This window comes from Bactrocera latifrons, unplaced genomic scaffold (assembly GCF_001853355.1).
Source record: "Bactrocera latifrons isolate USDA-ARS-PBARC rearing strain unplaced genomic scaffold, ASM185335v1 scaffold_361, whole genome shotgun sequence".
In the NCBI taxonomy this organism is placed as follows: domain Eukaryota; kingdom Metazoa; phylum Arthropoda; class Insecta; order Diptera; family Tephritidae; genus Bactrocera; species Bactrocera latifrons.
In genome coordinates this window covers 248,642-267,435 of record NW_017537003.1, presented here as the reverse complement: position 1 = coordinate 267,435, position 18,794 = coordinate 248,642, and the positions used below count along the sequence as shown (strand labels likewise).

Sequence of the window (18,794 nt, the reverse complement as noted above, 5' to 3'; positions counted from 1 at the left end):
TTATTTGTATGACTGACTTTTACTCTTAACAAAACATAAACTTAGATTTAGTTTGTACTTTTTCACATTATACATAAATACATATGTACATATTAATTTGTAAGGGCTGGTTTAAAGAAGCGGTCGAGACTTGTTTGTTTCTTTTCTTTTGTGTAATAGCTCCTGACAATTTTCGTACGCATATTAATAAGATGTGCTATCTGATTTGCATCATTATTGTTTTCATACCACTTTATCAAGGTATTGATGCATTCAACTGCTTCGGAAAAACTGACTTTCTGTTGTTGCATATCTTCCTCGACAACTGGTTCTTCATCTTCATTGTCAGACACTTCGAAATCTTCATTGTCAGACACTTCGAAATCTTCATCATCTTCCGTATTTTGATCGTCGTTCCAATTTTCGATGTCTTCACTGCTGACGTCAACACCACCCACCTTGGACAATAACGATTGTACCTCTCGAAGTGTAACATCGTGAGAACTATTTGATCTAATCAATGTAAGCAATGGAATTTCGTCTTCGCTGTCGTATTGATCATCGTCCCACTGTTTTATATTTTTCCAAGCTTTTATAAGCACAGCTCTTGGCAATTCATCCCACGCTAATTTAAGCAGCAAGATGGCATCACGAATTGAATGTCCTTTCAAAATATTCTCAACCGGAATGTTTTCTTGTGCTACAATGTTCCATAACAGTTTAGCCCGGTATTCTAACTTGACCAGTCTTATGGTATTTTGATCCATGGGCTGCAAAACAGCTGTCACGTTAGGTGGTAAAAGCATTGCCGCAATGTTTGCATCATCTGACTGTAACTTGTCAATTGGTTTATGTGCAGTACAGTTGTCAATCAGCAATAATGCCCTTGGTGGTAAATTATTTTCAGCAGAAAATTTGCGAACCTTACAAATATTTTGGCACACTTAAAAATTTTAAAGGATAGAAAAAATAAATTTACCTGCTTAATAAAGGAATGATGGAACCAGCGGAAGAATAGCTCTGAATTTATCCAAGACTTTTGCGAGTTGGCATATTCCAATGGGTTTTCAAACCCCTTCAAGCAACGGGGGTTTGCGGATTTACCAATTATCAATGGTTTCAACTTATGCGAACCATCTACGTTCGCACACAACATAAATGTGATTCTATCCTTTGCTATTTTTCGGCCAGGTGGCGAATACCGAATCTTCTCTTAAAATTTGCAAGCCATCCATCACTTGCATGAAATTGTTTTCCTGTGTGCAATTTGGCAAATTCGAGCTTGGCTCTTGCCTTTAAAATTGAACCACTCATTGCACAATTACACTGTCTTTGGCTTAAGAACCATTTCTACAACCTTGCCTCAAGAACGGGATGTTCCGATTTATGTAAAGTTTTCTTGGTTGCAGCTTCATGTGTGTTTGCCACTGCCTCCAAAATTTCATGACGTTTTTTCTTTATTTTTGAGATGGCCGCCTTAGATACATTATAATCCAACGCCAATCGATTTCCATGAATACCTTCATTGAGTTTTCTTAAAATCTCAGCTTTTTGATGCAAATTTAATCTGATTTGCAACGATTTTCTCTGCTTTGTTGGCATTTTTTAATACACTAACCATAAACAACTCGCAAGTTTAAACGCTCATGACACCCTACGTATGTATGTACCTCGCTACACCGACTATAATTTTTTACATAGAAATTCGGGGAATACATAGCAATGAGGGGAATACCCGAGCTTGTTTTTCTTGCCAAACAAACGGTTGGGTTTGAAAAAATAGAAAAGTTCAAAAAAGTTAACCCGAAGTTAACTTTTTAACCCGAAGTTAACTTTTTAGAGCAGTACGTGGACGCTCAAAATCGGTAAACTTAGCCGAAAGTTTAACTTTCTCGCGAGTTAACTTTTGCGCGATTCTACTGTATTTATTTCTCTTCATTTTCTCTGTTATAATATGTGAGAGAATTGTAAAAAATGTTAAGATTGTGAGGCGAATTCCGACCTACAATTTTAACAAATGCGGCGAATTCCTTACGTTCTCTGTCTGACTTTACGTTCTCTGGCTTAATGTCGTTTCTTCTGCTTTTCGATGGTGGTCATGAAAAAAGTACCCTTCGATTTCGGTTTGCGCATGCACTCTCGCCCTATATTTCCCACTAAAATTTCAATCCAATTAGTTAATTGCATTAATGTTTTGGTTTTTTTATAACGGCGCAAATATCGTAACAGTGAAAATTTTCAAAAACTTTTCGTAGAACAGTTGGCATGCAGACGTTGACTTTGAATAGGTAGTGGCGGTCAGTAAAAAGTGTTAGTGTAAATAAGTTTATTTCATTGTAAACTGTATTAAATACATTAATTAAGAATACCAAAAACAATTAAATAACTCAAAATGCCTAAAATTGATCCTGAAACTCAAAAACTTCACGATGAGATTAATGGAATGATTCAAAAGTTCAAGGTAGGCCTTGAAGTTAAACAAATTAAGGCATAATGAACATATTCAATCATTTATCAAAGCATTTTATTGCATAAAAGTATTACTTATTATAATTTTAATTACATATATTACACGGTGTGTATTAATTAAATAAAGAAGCGAACTGATCACATTTACTTTCTCTAGGACGATCAAAAGGCCAAAGCTGACTGTACATGGCAGGAAAAATGTGGTGATATGGGTGATGTACCTAAATTAAGACTCAGTTCGAAGAAGATTCTGAAAGGTCACATAAACAAAGTCAACTCTGTACACTTTGCTGGCGATTCTCGACACTGTGTCACTGGTTCGTTGGATGGAAAACTAATTATATGGGATACGTGGACGGCAAACAAAGTTCAGGTACAAAGTACAATTTCTTAATTACTTACATTTTGTTAATTTTTTGAAATCCATTTATTGGGTATTTTGTTTTTCTAGGTTATTCCTCTGCGTTCGGCATGGGTTATGACAGTCGCTTTCTCTCCATCGGGCAACTTTGTCGCTTGTGGTGGTATGGATAATCAGTGCACAGTTTATGATGTAAATAATCGAGATGCTTCTGGCGTCGCCAAAATGACACGAGAACTTTTGGGTTACGAGGGTTTTTTGAGTTCATGTCGATTCTTAGATGACGGACATTTAATAACGGGCTCGGGTGATATGAAAATGTAATATAATTGATTACAATTAAAGACGGCTCGGGATATAAAACTCAAATATTTGCAGTTGTCATTGGGACTTGGAGAAGGGTGTGAAAACAATGGATTTCAACGGGCATGCTGGTGATATTGCTGGTTTAAGTCTTTCGCCCGACATGAAGACGTATATAACAGGTTCAGTAGATAAGACAGCGAAACTGTGGGATGTACGTGAAGATACATACAAGCAAATGTTCTTCGGTCACGAAATGGACGTAAATTCTGTCTGCGTAAGTAATATTTTTATATATTACATACCACACAACATAATGTCTATACAAAGATCACACATTATATTTTCTTATAGTATCATCCAAGTGGTTTTGGGTTCGCCTCTTGCTCTGAGGACCAAACAGCGCGTCTTTATGATATACGATCTGATCAGCAAATAGCCCAATACGAGCCACCGCAGAAAAACACAGGCTTCACTTCGTGCGGTATATGAAGAAATTTTTCTTGTTTTTTTTATAAATATGTTTTATGTTTGTATAGCTCTATCAACCAGTGGACGCTATTTGATGTGTTCTGGAATTGAGGGAAACATTCATGCTTGGGATACAGTTAAAGTTTCACACAATGGTAAACTACGACATTGAACGCCGCTAAAAAATATGATTAAATAACATTTATATTTAATAATTTCCAGCAATGCTACAAGGTCATGAAAATCGCATCACATGCATTGGCCTCTCACCGAATGGCATGTGCCTTGCATCTACTAGCTGGGATCAGCAGGTGCGCCTTTGGCTTTAAATTCGATTTATTAACGGAATTTTTACTCAAGCGGAATGTATTCGTAAGGCAGACCTGTGCAAATTTTTCAAACTAAAATGTCAATGCTCAGAAAATAGATGAAATTTAAAATAAATACTTTAGAAAAGCGCGTTTATCATGTAATTATATATGTATTATTTATTTCTTTAGCTAGGTTTCATAGATATTTTAATATTTTCATCAAAATACTATCAAACAAATACGTTTAAACAGAAATGCATAGAGACTCTATTACCAAAATTGCACGCTACAATTAGACACCTTGACCCCCTGTCAATTTAATACCTCTTTATAGAACTAGTACATAGCCATAAGCTGCTTTAAATCCCGGTTATAGTGTTGATTCGTCCAATCGTTCGCTGGATTATCTAAATGATTATCGAAGTCCACCACTTCACGCATAGCTCCGCGCTGTAACAACTCTGATACAGTTTGTAGCGTTATTTTCTGCTGAGCGAGTGTGTAGTTAGCTTTTGACCAACGCGCGGACTCTCCGCTACTACTAAATACTTTCAATGCTGCTTGTGTATGATTCAAGCGCATTAACTTATTGTCTACTACTACGAAGCAAGCATTTTTGTTAGTTTCAAGAATTTTTTCACCGATTTTCGCCGCGGGTGCCTTTTCTACGCTGCTGTCATACAGGTTCTCTGGAGCTACATAGTAGCCGGCTACAATCAAATTTTCGCGCTCGGCGAATGCGTCAACCTTTGCAACAAAGAAAAAAGAGCGTATAAGTAATAGAATCATATAATTCTTAAACTTGAAATAGAACAATAATACATCTCAATCAAAGTCTCGCAAGTTATATATTACACTAATTGTATACCTGTGTAAGCGCAATCTCTGCCATTGGTGTAACATAGAGACATTGATGGAATAGTGGTATCGCGTCAACTACTTGCACTGTGTTGCCTTTCGGTGTCTTCTCACTTAATAGAACTCCATTAACGGCCAAGTGTGGATATTTGGCAGCATGGAAAATTATTTTGGCATAAGCACGTTCATTGAATAGATAGTCAGTCATATTGCTACAAAGTGAGCGAATATATTTATTTCAACAAAAGCGAAAACACAGATAGTCGAGGAAAAACACGTATGAATTTTCTAGTGGGAAAGTCAGCTAATAAAATAAATTAATGCTGTCAAATCCAGCTGTCTCGACTTCGAAATGCGTTTGGCAAAATAAGTAATTAAACGCTTTATTGTGAACATGTCAAAGCAGTGTGGCCAGATATTTTGATGACCAAAACGTCGAATTAAATATTTTGCCCCCAACATTGTCACCACAGTTATTTAACGGTAAATTTAAGAAATTAGTGGCGTTGAAATATTATATAACTAGTGCCGATCTTTTTCGCTTCCACCAAACAGCGGTCAAATTCACTAACCGGACCAAGGAGTACACATTAAGTTAAGATTCCGACTGTCATCCTAAAAATTTAGGTGCGATTTTTGACAGTCTATGCTCCTTCTCTCCTTATACACTCAAGTCGTTGGCTGGCATATGGGGAAAGGACCAAAAAACGTTCTTGAAGACTACAACTACTACTGCAGGCCGATGTCATTCCTCAATCACTCATTGCAGACAAAGAGCTCGAATTGCGCGAGAAACGAGAGTGAGCCTTAAAAGCATTACACTCAAAGCCGAAAGTACTAAGAAGATCCGGTTTACGATTAGAGAAATTCTACTTAACGGGGCATCTCGACAGGATAAAATTTATGTCATACTAACTGTCAAATCTATTGCTATTGCCATTGCCAAATCTGTATGTTGGCATTTGTTATCTTGACGCAATCATTTGCGCAAAGGCGTAGGGTAGAAAGGTTCGAGCTGATGTAGCGCATGCTTTGAGCTTTTGAAAAATGTATTTTATCAAATTTTTTTGAGCTCTTGAACTGTTGAAATCATTTATGTGGAAAATAAAGAGGAGAAAGATCCTTTTTTACAAATGTATTTCTGGGAAAAATAAGAAGTGATATTTTTAGACTACTTATAATAAATGCGGCATAAATTTTGTATACCAATTAAAATAATAAATTTAAAATGAGCAATGATATTTTGATTAATACTTGTATAAGTATATTAAATTTAAGACTTCGCTCATTCTCAACCCAATTTGCATTACTATTTTGTAAATTAATAATAATAAACTAAATTTTTTGGAAAAATGTTATTTTGAAAATGTACTTTATTTTTAAAATATAACAAAACCGTCTTAATACTCGCTCTTCTAAATTTCAGATTACCGAAATGAAAATGCCGTCAGCACATGTATGTGCAAATGGCATATGTTGCCTCTTCAAAATCTTCATAGAAATGAAAACTGCGCTGCCAAACTGCTGAAGTGACAGCTTATTTCTTACAATATATGGCAAACTAATTAGTAATCCATATATTGTAAGAAATAAGCAATATGGAGTCTCCACAGGCAATAGGCACGGCAATACAGTTAGTACAGTTGCCGCTCTCGCTAACGGGGCATCTCGACAGGATAAAATCCATGTCGTACTAACTGTCAAATCTATTGCTATTGCCATTGCCAAATCTGTATGTGGGGATTTGATCTCATAACATAATCACTTTCGCAAAGCCGTAGGGTATTTAGGTTCGAGCTGATGTAGCGCATGCTTTGAGCTCTTGAAAAATTTATTTTATCACATTGCGAAATGCCGTCGGGTAGGTAGCTGATGTAGCTTTTATGAGGAAAAAAAATTTACATATGTATTTCTGGGAAAAATAAGATAATAACAAAGAAGAAAGATCCTTTTTTTCACAAACGTATTTCTGGAAAAATGAGAATTCATATTTTTGGACTACTATATAATAATTGTGACAATGCTCTTCTACATTTCATATTACCGAAATGAAAATGCCGTCGGCATATGTGCAAATGGGATATGTTGCCTCTTTGAAACTTTCATAGAAATGAAAACTGCGCCGTCAAACTGCTGAAGTGACACCTTATTGTTTACAATATATGGTATTCTATATATTGTAAGCAATAAGCAATGTGGAGTCTCCACAGGCAATAGGCACGGCAATACAGTTACTCGGCTATTACACGAAGCAACTTTTGTTGCTGATTCTCGGGCGATTCTCTTTTGCTGTTGCCAATTGCATTCACACGAGCAAGTTTTTTTCTCATTCTCTTTCACTTTACTTTAACCCATTGTCGTTTCTTTTTCCTTATATGTATTTGGGCCACTCTATCACATATATTAATCAGTTCTGTCAATTAAGAATACATTTTATTTATAATTCAAATTAAAAAAAAGGTTATATAACAGATCTTCACTATCGTCTGAATCAATTTGTATGGCTTCCTCCATATATTTCACAATATCTTTAATTAATTCGATTTTTTTGTCATACTCCATTTTCTAAAATATTTATATTAAATTATGTATATTTGTACACATATTTGCAAATTACGTACCAAAAGATGAAATTAAATTTTTTAAATATATTCAAAATATTAATTTCAAAATAATATACGCAAATGCAACTATGTACTGCGAAAGAAAGAACACGAATGCCGAAAAACGTCGCAGCGAACTGTTACGAATAAGAGCACAAAGCGAGTTGCTGAACAATGGAAACTCGGCGCGATTCTCCTCTCCTCGTCGCCCCCTCGCCAATAAACCAAGAGTTGCAGCAACAAAAGTTGCTTCGTGTAATAAGGAACTTAGTAAGACATAGATTTTATCCTGTCGAGATGCCCCGTTTCTTCAATATATTTTTATATTTGCCAACGACAGAAGGACGACTGTAGAGAGATGATGTAGAGGCATCACCACCACTAATATGTAAAATGTAAAATTATTCAAAACTCTAACCTGACGCTACTTTACAAATAAAAGCATAAAATAGCTGTAATATATCATTTGTAATAACAATTGATAAATTAAAACAAATAAATTTACCTATTTACTAATTTTTTGCATAAAAAATTTCAGTTTGAACAAAATAATGAAATTTTCATTGAAGTGCAAGGTATACTAATACCACAACGAAATTCTGTACATGCAAAATGGACAACTGCGTTGTTTTGTGCACATGTCGGCCATTGTTATGTTGCTGCCCTCTCACAAACGTTCATGTAGTAGGATTCACAACGCCATTTTCAGTTTACTGTCGCGTTGCTGCAGTCTGTCGCGATCATTGTTCAGCACATGAAACAGGCAGTTTTCGTAGCTGACTGTTATTAAATTAAACATGTGTATGGCTCAAGAAATTTTAAAAATAAAAATAAAAATTTAATTTCTTTAGGAATTTTATTTTGCTTTAAAACAATTCAATTTTCTTAGAGAAAAATTCATTTTCTTGTATTTCTTAGTTAAAATACTAACATAATTAAAAACGAATATAAACTGTTGTGATATATTTGGCGCTTTTCTTGAAGAGAAAACACAGTAAAAGGAAAATGTAAAAGTGGAAAGCGGAGAAGAAGAGAGTTCATAGAAGTGGTGAAAAATAAGAATATATCACTTTGTACAGGAAATATTTTACATTAGAAAGATCATAAGAGTAGGTGGAATAAATAGAGGAATAGAACATGTACAAGAAAGCAGAAAAGTTTATCAAAAGAAAAATGAAGATAAACAAATAAAATGTAAAGGAAATAGTTAAAAGATAGAAGTAGATATGTCAGATATTTGAAGAACATAAGAATAGTTGCGGATGGATTGTGTGAAGTTGAAGAGAAAGTGTCGCAGAGCTTTTAGTCTAAACTAGCAAAGACTTCAAGTAATCGTTAGGTGAAGAAGTTAAGAACAAAAGTCGGAAATTATTTTTAGAAAAGTGAGAGGCAGATACTAAAAGGCAAGGTAATTATTTTACTGTTATGAGTATTTTCCACTGTAACAAAGTTTCGTTTAACATTTCGAAGAAATAATTACACTTTAAATTTAGTTTTTTTGTTTAATAGATCAGACTCTCGGTGGAACTACTACGAGTTGCAAATTATTAAGTTACAAATAAAGGTAATGAAGTAGAATTTGTATAAAACTCCTTCCGGTCTTAAGTATAAATTACTAAAATTTTTCTTCCTTCTGCTTCCTACATTTTGTGTGTGTGTGTATGTGAGTAATGTGTGTGTATTCTTTTCTAATCTACTAACGAACTTAAACTGAGAAACCATCGCCTGTGGGATCCAAGATCCATGGATAGTTGTTGGGGCACTCCATACAGGTGAAGAGACGTAGAGTCTCTCCAGGCAGCTCTCTCGTCGTCAGTGGACACGCGTTGGGCAACGAACAGTACGGTTGACCCTTAACATCACACTTCTCTTTCCATTCCTGGAAATCACGCAGTGAATTGAGTTCAGTTGGATTCTGCATCCATTGGATAACTTGCAGATTGGTAACGAAAAATACGTCATTACGTGTCAGCATCTCTTCGATGAATTTGATAAGTTCATCACGGTACTCCTTCTTAGACTTAAGCCATGAAGCATGGAAGTGCAGACCTAATGGAGCACGGTTGCTGTTGTAGTGACGGTTGAAATTGTGACGCAATAGACGTGCGAATTGATCGCCGGAGGCGACGTTTGAGCACGAGTCCACCATGTGACAACCGGGCAGCGACTCGTCGAAGGTCGGGTCATCACGACGATCCAATTCGTTCATGACCATTTCCCACACTGGGTGGCTACGAGATGGGCAGTTATGTGCGTTACCGTTACATTTGTGTGGCATGCGGAAGTACAGTGTGTAAGGCCAGATGGGCACACGTCCCAACGAGGCGGTAATTGAGGCATCATACACGAAGAATTGATCAGCCATCATCTCGAATTGTTTGTTGCCACCGACACGCAAATAAGGGGCACGCATACCAATAATCGAACCATCAGTAATATTCGCGAAACGTTCGATAATCAAACGAGCGCCAGCCATTTCGGCGAGCCAATCATCGTACGAACCGCTGCTCCAGTAGTTTGGATCATCTTTGTGTGTCAATGAGAAGACCGAGATCTCGTGACCGCGACGGTGCAAATCTTGCACAGCCGAATAATTAGTATATTTGTGTGAAACGAAGAAGGTACCCTTGATCGAGCAGCCATTTGGATTCTGACGTTGACCATTGAAGATGTCTTCGTACAAATCGATATTATCCACATTGACAGCACCGTTGAAGGTAATGGTTATCATCTGTGGCACCTGTGTGGGCTCTATGGCGCCTGGTATGCGCGTACCATCAGCCGAGCAAAAACAATCGGGCAATGCGCATTGTGTGGGGTCGCACTCGGGAGCGCGATTTGGATCGTCATCAACGGCTGTGTGGAGAAAATAAAAGCAGAATTGGTTTATGTTCCACATTGCAGTAAGGTATTGTAAAAAAAAACAAAAAAACAAGATGTCCCTACTTACAGCAGGCATTCTCGTCGGACTCATCTTTGCAGTCAGGTTTGCCGTTACAGAACAGTTCCTTGTCAAGACACTCGCCATCACCGCAGGATAGTTTACCCTCTGGGCAGATGGGCTCATCAGTCTTCAATATGGGCTTAACCTTACGTGGTTCTAAGTCGTGTAAATATGCAAAAGAACGTGTTAATTTATGGGAAGAAATAAATAACGGCAGTCCAAAACACATTATCAGTTAGTGGATAATTGAAGAATTATATACAAAAGTGAGTAAAGGAAAGTGGTAGAGTTTGTGTGGCGTGTGGTTATTAAAAAACAAAAGTATGTAATCCGAATTGTTTGTTAGCCTTTTATGTGCAACAACACCAAAACCAAAGTTCCAAAATTTTAACAGAAACCTCCATTTTTAAGCAACACAGTTTTTTCGCATTTTCTCAATTAAATTCGGACAATTAAATGTGAATAAGCTGCGGTGCGGTTCAACTGGAAACTTTCAAAACTAACGCTACGCACATAACTATGTGTACAGTGATGGCAAAAGTTATTACGTCTACCTTATTTACATTTATTGTAGTTAGCAAAAATATGGCGCATATTGCTTTGTGTATTGGAATTTAAGACACTTACTCTCTTTTTCATCGCAGTTAGTTACTTTTGCTTTCCAGTCACAGGTTTGTTTTAAAATATCGAAGGCCAAGCCGGAGGGGCACTGAATTTCTTTCAAACCCGATTTTGTACATCTAAGGGAACACAAACAGATTGCAAATAGTGTCCATTGTTAAGACTTGGTGAGTTCAATTACTTAGTTTTACCGTTAAAAATAATGATTGAATAATAATTTTTTTACTAAAGCTTTTTACTTAGTCCTTGTATAAAATTAAGTGAATAAAATAATGCAGGGTACGTCGATAATATATTTTTTTTTTCAAAAAGTACGCAGAACTTTGGTTTTTCGACAGAATTTTTGACATTTCATTTTGCGTTATTATTTTTAGGAATGTATGCTAAAGAGGAAGAATGTATACAAAAAGGACTCGCACACATATGGAAAATAAAGAAAACAAAGATTTTGTTAGTTACATGTAAGGAGAAACAACGAAAAACGATCGCAAACGAAAATTAAATACAAAAACATAGTAAACAAGACAGCCAACATGAAATTATACATAATACGAGCATACGCTGTCAGTGGTAACAGCTGCACTGACAGTTAGAAGTTAGCCAGAGAGCGACAAAAATACCATTAGGAAATTAGCAAGAAAGAGGCCAATAAATCAACCAATATCGAATTGTAAAAAATTTCAAAACTTTTCAAAACTCGACATTACTTTTTTTTAATGGCACAGTAGCTGTTATAAAGGGTGTCCGAGCACACATTATGAAGATTTGAAACAGAAAAAGTTCATATTAAACGGTTACAATGTATGTATGTACTATATATGTATGTATATAAGTAAGTATGTGAATTGAAATTTGGTTTGATTTTGAATGCCAATATGTTGTGGTATTTAGCAATAAATGTTTTTGCGCATTTTTCATTTTCGTTCGTGAAGTGTTTGCTAACTAAGAGGTAATACGAATGTATATATGGAAATTGAGGGCAACGATTTTTTTTATTTTTTCTTTGACACCAAACAGAAACAACAAAAACAAATAGAAAAACAACAACGTCACTGAACTTTTCAGGCCGGACCATAAATGGTCGACTTACTCTCAATTTGATCACAATTCTTGACATTCGATTTCCAATCGCACGTCTGTCGTGTGATATCGAACGCCAGGCCGCCGGCGCATTTAATGTTGGCTAGGCGCGTATTGCCGTTTTCGCCGGCATTGTCACATCTTCAATTTGCAAAGAAAATGTTGGCATTAATACGGTATTAAAACACTTAGCATAAACTATATTTCTAATACTACACTTTTCGTGAAAAATTTTTTTTTTTTTGAAAAAATGTCGACCTCTAATTTTGGACTTTTTAACTTTAATTAATTTTTTATATACATATATTTAATAATTTCTATTTAAAATTTAATTAGATGCTTTAAATGCTTGTAACATACCTGTAAACTTCACGACAGTCGCCGTCGGTATCTAAACGAAAGTACTCGTCAGCGGGTCTGTCGGCGCACACCTCTTCAACATCGACGCCTTCGAGTTTGTCCCTGGAATCTTGACATGTTGCTAAATAATGCAAAAAGAACGGAAATAATTATTTTAAATTGTTTGTGTATGTAAATGTTTTATTTTAATGTTTACATATTTCGCTGCATTAGTTTATAAAACGTCTAAACTTCATGTATGCCCAACTTATTCCAGTGTGAGAGCGCCTCAAAATAATATATATAAAAGGAAGGATTTGTTCCATCTTTTAAGACCACTAATAAAAAATGTTAAATTAAAATATATCTCCGTATCTCGCTTTATTACAACTTAAATACTAAAACAACTCAAACAACTTGGTTTCAAAAAGTTCAAAATGATTTTATGAGCGATATACAAGATGCGTTCTAAAGTAAACAGGACTTAAAAAAACAGAACAAATGGTTTTTTCGGCAAAATCAATTTATTTTATTTAAAATAGTTTTGGTCAAATAATCCTCCTTTGAATATTGGATTCTGATAAATTTTTGGTCGATAGTCAATTTGCGCGGAACAAACCGTTCATACACCTTTCGTAAGCCCAACTGTTCGGTCAAAATGCGATATATCGATGTTTTGGAGATGTTCAATTTCATTTCAATGATGATTTCGGCTGATTTTTGATAAATTCACTCACAGTTTTGATGGAATTTCTGGTGATTACGATTTTTGATTGGCCCACATGTTGATCGTCATTAATGTTCTCACGATTGCTTTGAAAACGTTGAAACCACTCGTGCACTCTGCTGCGGGATAGGCAATCATCGCCAAAAACTTGTTTCATCAATTGTAACGTTTCGGTAAAAGTTTTACCAATTTTAAAACAAAAGTTAATGTTGACTCTTTGTTCGAAGCTCATTTTAGCACGATAATACAAATATACTGACACTTAAAACGCAATAACTTCACTTCCAATCGATGAAATGTCATGAAATTCTCACTGGACAATCGATAAAAATAGCAGATTCTAACTCATCAGTCGACATATGTATAGATAACGCCAGATTGCAAACTCTACCACCGGTAAAGGAAGTCTTTTTAAGTTATCACTTTCCGACAATTATGGTCTAATATTCAAGAAAAATATGTTTAAAATTTTCAGCCAATCCAAAAAAAAAAACATATAATACAATAGCAAGCGACATTTTCAAACTAGATTTTATTATTTTCTTTTCTTGTTTTTGTTAATTCTATTTTCAACTGAGAGAAATTGGAGTTTGCTTTGAAAACTACCTTTCCATAAAAAAATATTATGTCAATATTCATGCTTAGTGCAAACTAGCATATTTGTAACCTCCTAAATTAAATCATTATAAATAAATAAAGCCAATTTTATAATTCCTCAAATGAAATCGAAACAAGGAATGCTCTTAGCCATTGCGAACTGGTAACGCTGGGTGAGCGTGCTACATACGGAGATAAACAGTAAAGTTGGTGTAGAGAAAATCCAACAAAAAAAAAAAAAAATTAGTGCCATGAAACTGGTTACGGCGCAGTTGTAATTGCCACCGCAAAACGCGTATCTATTGATGGTCATAAAAAGTAAAAGTTATGCGGCTGTAGCTGCGAGCTTAAGCATTGTTGCTGCCACACAATGAAAAGTAAAAACTAATGAAAACACAAGAAAATCAACCAACTCGTTTCACAGATTACGAAGGTATTGCATAAAAGCGATTATTAAATGGAATAAAAAAATAACACAAACAGCTTCATTTACAAAAGAAAACTAAAAAAATTATGCTTTTTTAGGTGTTCATCTTTTATGTTTATGTAAATATTGAATATCAGCGCAAGCGAATTAAGTTATTATGGAGACAGCTAATCAAAATTAGACCTAAGCCACTTGCCTATATCGTAACTTATAGTAATCTTTAAATTCAGAAACAAATAATGTTTTTATTTATATGTATGTAAGTATATACCACATCGCTGTATGCTAATGAATTCGCTGAGGTGTTGAAATAAACTGGTATTTTTCGATTCTGCTTTAACTGGCCTTAATTACATCTAATTAGTAATGCATACGCCGGGCGGCCAACTATTTACATTTTAAAAAGACCTGTAATCATTAACATTACATTCGAAATTTTGTGCAATCGTTTAACTGGTTGTGGTAAAACCATTTATTGTTACGTCTAATGAGGTCTTTAAAATTTAACGTAAATGCATTTTTATGCAAGTAATTAATATTAATTATAATTTTTTTAAATATTCATATATAAATTCATATATTTATTAGCATACGCAATATAATAAATTCCATTTTTGTATTGAAACACTTATAAATATTAAAAACTATAAGCCGCTTGAGCTTGATCAAAACAAAGTCTTGTAGAGTAAAAAACAAAACTGCATGGTCCTTTAAAAATTTATAAAACCACAGCCATCTCCACACAACTTACAATTATATTTTTCATCCAATTCTATTTGCAGAATATAATTTAAATGAATTTGTTTCTAGCAAATCATCAACAATTCAAGGGTGTAATTTAAAGTGCTTTATATTGAAAAAGGAATGCTCCCTATCATATCTATTTATTATACCTTGAACAGAGTATATTAAGTTTGTCACGAAGTTTGTAACACCTGTATCTTCATGAAATTTGACATGGATTACTGCTTAAGGTAACAATATAATCTCCGACAACATTGTTAAGATCGGATTACTATAGCATATAGCGTCTACACAAACTGTAAATATAGTTACTAAAAAAAATGCCACTATGACTAATATACTCTAGTTTCGGTGCAGCCACATTTTACTATTTAAGACGCCAAAAAATAACTAGTAAAGAAACTCGTTTGATTTCGGTTAAACTTTAGTTTAGTCAATGGCTTTCTGGTAACCCTACAATATTAGAACTTCGTTTATAATTGCTTTGAGTTACATTTTAACGGTTTCCGATTTCTTCATATGAATATTTTATGCTAATCAGTTGCTTAACTTCGTGAAATACCGCTGTTCTGCTGAACGCACTCAATCGCATGCACTAACTGTGTAGAATTGCTTGCAACACCCACGACCACATGTACATATATACTCATATTTAAGGCGCAGCAGTTGCATGATAGGCTTTGTTTTTGTTTTCGTCGCCAGTAAAAGGCCAAGTAAAAGGTTTAAAGCGGGACCTTTCGTGAGCGGCCGCACCTTCACAAACTTAACGGACAAAGTACTGTATGTTTATATATATGTGTGTGTGTGAGTATGCATGTGAGTGCAGTAAAATGGTGGCAGAAATGCAAGCAAACTTGCTGTGCATATTGGGCACCGCTCGAGACATTGCATGTCTTTAATGATTTATCAATTGTTTGTGAGCTCGTTAGCTCGCCGAGGTGTCGGCTGATGTGTGCTAACTCGCCTACATTTTGTTGCTGTTGTGTGTTTTTTTAAATTGATATTGGCATATGCTAAATCAATGCGACTTTTGCCATTTTCAAATGCAGGCGCTTGGATTCAAATATCGGTAGGCAAGCGTGTGTATGTGTGTGGGGATGCAGACGGGTTTGAATGAGTTTAGCCTTTAGTTGTCAACCTTGATTTTTTCTAAGCAAGAATATGATGGACAGCGACATTATAGGAAACCAGTTTGTGGACAATAATTAGTGCAATTTTATATGTTTTCTTCTTCTTCTTGAGTGTCTGATTGAGTACACTAGGTCTTCGTTTATAAGTTCTGGTCAGCTGATGGCTTCGATTCTGCCTCATCGTATAACTCGGCACCGGGTTGGTATGCTCATTACATTGAATAATCTAAACTAATATTTTCTCTTTGAAGGAGCTTCAGTTTACTTTTAGCTATATTTCTCTTAATAATTTTTTGTCTACAAATCGTCGATACCCGATGATAAAATAACGGGAAATCTCATTATATGATCAAAAAGGCTGCTAACTGGTGAGAAATATGAAAGTGATATGTGCGAAAGTCGCCGAGGGGAGGGTGAAATTGCATATTTAAAAATGGTATTTAGCTCTTGAATTTTTACTACTTTTTGGAAAATATTACCTAAACTTTTTTGGAAACCCTCAAAAAAATCAAAAAAATAATGTGCGAAAATACATATTTTGCTACTTTGGTAGAAAAATTGCTTTTAAAAAATATTTTAAATTAATATCAAAAGCAAATTCTAAGGTTTTGTTAATTCTTAAAAACTATAAATTAAAAGGAGAATTGAAATTAATTTAAAAAAAATCGCGAAACTTACAAATATTAGCTTTTAAAATTGAGTTATTGACAAATACATAGTATTTTCTACAATACTTAAAATAATACTTCAGCATGTTAAAAAGTTAAAAGAAAAACATAATTTGAAAAATTTATAAATATTATTTCAAATCTTTCTTAATTATAAAAGTGAAAGAAGTTTCAAAAATACAATATTTAATACTTTTTTGGTAACTTTTAAACCATATTTTTTAAAATAAAATGTAAAATATGGGAAAAGTTGTTTGCGTTAATCTTTTTTTAATGAACTGTATGTCTTTTCACGACTATAAAAAAGGAACATGTACAAATTATGTAACTTGGTGGATATTTGAATGCTTAAACAGACAACGACATAATTTCCGGTTGAAGTCGAAGATAACAAATGTGGAAATGTAGGGATTTCATTATGCACAATATATTTATATATTTTTTTTTTATATATATACATAATAATAAAAAATAATAAAAAAAATTAAGAAAACTTTTTCTTTGTCTTCTAAAACACTTTTTCACTCTTAAAAAATACACTTTTGAATTTAAAATATTAAAATATCTTATAAAACTCAGCAGCGAAATATTTAAATATAATTTCTGACTATTTTTTTTTACTCACCTAGCGCACAGCACAGCAAAAATACAGAGAAAATTGGCAACACACGCGCCATTTTGCGTATGTGCTTCCACTAAAACTAAACTGAAATTAATGGAAAGGTACTTTCGTTATTTATACAATTTCAATAACTGCAGGCTGGGAAGAAATGTTATTTACTTTGTTAAAATTTGGTTAAAATCTTCAACGGACAGCTCTCGAGGTTTACACTCGATACACAGCCACGCTTACACTAGGTGTTGGCCACTGGCAACAAGTTCTATTTATTAAGATGGCCAAAACGGTGGGGCAGCGTGGTGGATTTCTTGCAGTGTGCAAGCGGCTGAAGCACAACAAAATAAAACTTCATTGCAGAGGGGTAAACGAGAGTATACACTACACTTCGAGAGAACACGCGGGTGAATGGGTGCTACAATATGAGTAGGAGAGGGAAGAAGGTGACGGATATAAACAATATTGTTTAAAAATTGCAGAGCAAATGCAGAGATATTGTTTGTTTGTACATTTAATATTTAATTCTCACAATTCTATGTCTTTAAATAAAGTTTTAATAATAGTGAAAATCTACAAGTTATGTAACACTTTGAAATCAGTTTAATCAAACAATTCCATTTGTGTGTTGTTATTTAAGTACACATTATTTACCAAATCCTGTTCAAGCGCTCTCAATTTGTATTCACCACACCTGGTATACCTCTTATTGCCCAGACAAACTCACACATGCTCACAATTATATGAGTTGACTAAGCTCTTCGCAAAAAAAGCCGCAGTAGTTTCTTTAATCATACCACACATTCTTCTACTTATTGAAGTTGTAAACAAGTTTACTGATATTTTTGCAAAATGTTACGCAGCGCTTAAAATAGCCAACCTTCCTATATTTACCGTGACTCTGCACGATCAATGTGCTTTAATGCTATAAAGAGCGCTCTATCTCTCTGGCTCTCTCGCTCGCAAATGCTGTAAACTTACTCACCACGCTGTTGGCGGGGAAACATGAGTCCAATGCGTTTGTCGCTTGCGTTGAAGTCTTTTGTGGAATGTTGTGGAACCCAAGTTGGTGGCTTTGTAATTTGTAAAAAAGAAAACAAATTTTCAAAAAATTGGAATAAAAAAAACTTTCTGTGCAATTGACAGTAAATGCCAAAGCAACAGTTTTCAGGTGAAATGTCAGGGGTGCATAAGTCGACTGTGAATATATGTAAGTAATGCCATTTAAGGATAGATATCCATATATTTTATAATAAGAAATATCATTTGAAATTTTACAAAATAATAAGTATTTTGTACTGCTGGCAATATTACTGTATGGCCTACCAAACTCGGTGTAGGCGTGCAAATGCAGAGATATTGTTTGTTCTGCTAGTTGTCTTGTCACGTTTTCGTTACTACTTGTCTGCTTTCAAATTCACTCGATATGTCCGATTATTCGATAATTTTACTTTCTCCAAGTATTCACTTCTCGTAGTTTCAATGCTTCAAAACTTCGATTGATTCAGCACTTGTTTATTCTGTTTTGATGGTGCAATTAATCATTATT

The 18,794-nt window shown here is 34.6% G+C and overlaps 4 protein-coding genes across 5 annotated transcripts; 1 reads left to right on the top strand and 3 right to left on the bottom strand.

The window, feature by feature from the left end:
* Positions 1 to 275: 275 nt before the first annotated feature.
* LOC108971869 (jerky protein homolog-like) lies at positions 276 to 1,918 on the bottom strand (the record flags this gene model as incomplete). Its single annotated transcript, XM_018938192.1, has 3 exons — positions 1,828 to 1,918; positions 959 to 1,191; positions 276 to 902 (listed from the first exon to the last, which is right to left on the bottom strand). Coding segments are annotated over exons 1-3 (951 nt in total), but the record flags the coding sequence as incomplete, so codon positions are not given.
* A 309-nt stretch (positions 1,919 to 2,227) lies between these two features.
* LOC108971870 (guanine nucleotide-binding protein subunit beta-2) lies at positions 2,228 to 4,045 on the top strand. Its single transcript, XM_018938193.1, has 7 exons — positions 2,228 to 2,440; positions 2,606 to 2,821; positions 2,900 to 3,129; positions 3,188 to 3,389; positions 3,467 to 3,596; positions 3,652 to 3,738; positions 3,806 to 4,045. Exons 1-7 carry the CDS (start codon positions 2,372 to 2,374, stop codon positions 3,910 to 3,912), a joined length of 1,041 nt encoding a protein of 346 aa, XP_018793738.1. The 5' UTR covers positions 2,228 to 2,371; the 3' UTR covers positions 3,913 to 4,045.
* Positions 4,046 to 4,053: 8 nt separating this feature from the next.
* On the bottom strand, positions 4,054 to 5,090 carry LOC108971871 (ER membrane protein complex subunit 8/9 homolog). Its single transcript, XM_018938194.1, has 2 exons — positions 4,763 to 5,090; positions 4,054 to 4,641 (listed from the first exon to the last, which is right to left on the bottom strand). The coding sequence occupies exons 1-2, from the start codon at positions 4,958 to 4,960 to the stop codon at positions 4,231 to 4,233; spliced, it is 609 nt and encodes a 202-aa protein (XP_018793739.1). The 5' UTR covers positions 4,961 to 5,090; the 3' UTR covers positions 4,054 to 4,230.
* A 3,705-nt stretch (positions 5,091 to 8,795) lies between these two features.
* On the bottom strand, positions 8,796 to 17,509 carry LOC108971872. Of its 2 annotated transcripts, none has more exons than XM_018938195.1 (6): positions 17,414 to 17,509; positions 17,258 to 17,338; positions 12,361 to 12,481; positions 12,011 to 12,141; positions 10,306 to 10,455; positions 8,796 to 10,211 (listed from the first exon to the last, which is right to left on the bottom strand). In XM_018938195.1, exons 2-6 carry the CDS (start codon positions 17,307 to 17,309, stop codon positions 9,061 to 9,063), a joined length of 1,605 nt encoding a protein of 534 aa, XP_018793740.1. In that variant the 5' UTR covers positions 17,310 to 17,338; positions 17,414 to 17,509; the 3' UTR covers positions 8,796 to 9,060. The 2 variants fall into 2 exon arrangements, with proteins under 2 accessions (XP_018793740.1, XP_018793741.1); XM_018938196.1 differs by lacking the exon at positions 12,011 to 12,141 and adding an exon at positions 10,927 to 11,039.
* Positions 17,510 to 18,794: the final 1,285 nt, after the last annotated feature.

What these genes read in the sequence shown, in the direction of transcription:
- LOC108971870 (XM_018938193.1), top strand. Translation starts at nt 2,372, where the DNA reads ATGCCTAAAATTGATCCTGAAACTCAAAAACTTCACGATGAGATTAAT. An exon ending in GGCTCGGGTGATATGAAAAT is followed by an intron (nt 3,130 to 3,187) that starts GTAATATAATTG and finishes AAATATTTGCAG; the next exon opens with TTGTCATTGGGACTTGGAGA. An exon ending in TGGACGTAAATTCTGTCTGC is followed by an intron (nt 3,390 to 3,466) that starts GTAAGTAATATT and finishes ATTTTCTTATAG; the next exon opens with TATCATCCAAGTGGTTTTGG.
- LOC108971871 (XM_018938194.1), bottom strand. Translation starts at nt 4,960, where the DNA reads ATGACTGACTATCTATTCAATGAACGTGCTTATGCCAAAATAATTTTC. An exon ending in CAGAGATTGCGCTTACACAG is followed by an intron (nt 4,642 to 4,762) that starts GTATACAATTAG and finishes TTTGTTGCAAAG; the next exon opens with GTTGACGCATTCGCCGAGCG.
- LOC108971872 (XM_018938195.1), bottom strand. Translation starts at nt 17,309, where the DNA reads ATGGCGCGTGTGTTGCCAATTTTCTCTGTATTTTTGCTGTGCTGTGCG. An exon ending in GAATTGTGATCAAATTGAGA is followed by an intron (nt 10,456 to 12,010) that starts GTAAGTCGACCA and finishes TACACGACTTAG; the next exon opens with AACCACGTAAGGTTAAGCCC. An exon ending in GTCCGACGAGAATGCCTGCT is followed by an intron (nt 10,212 to 10,305) that starts GTAAGTAGGGAC and finishes TTCTCCACACAG; the next exon opens with CCGTTGATGACGATCCAAAT.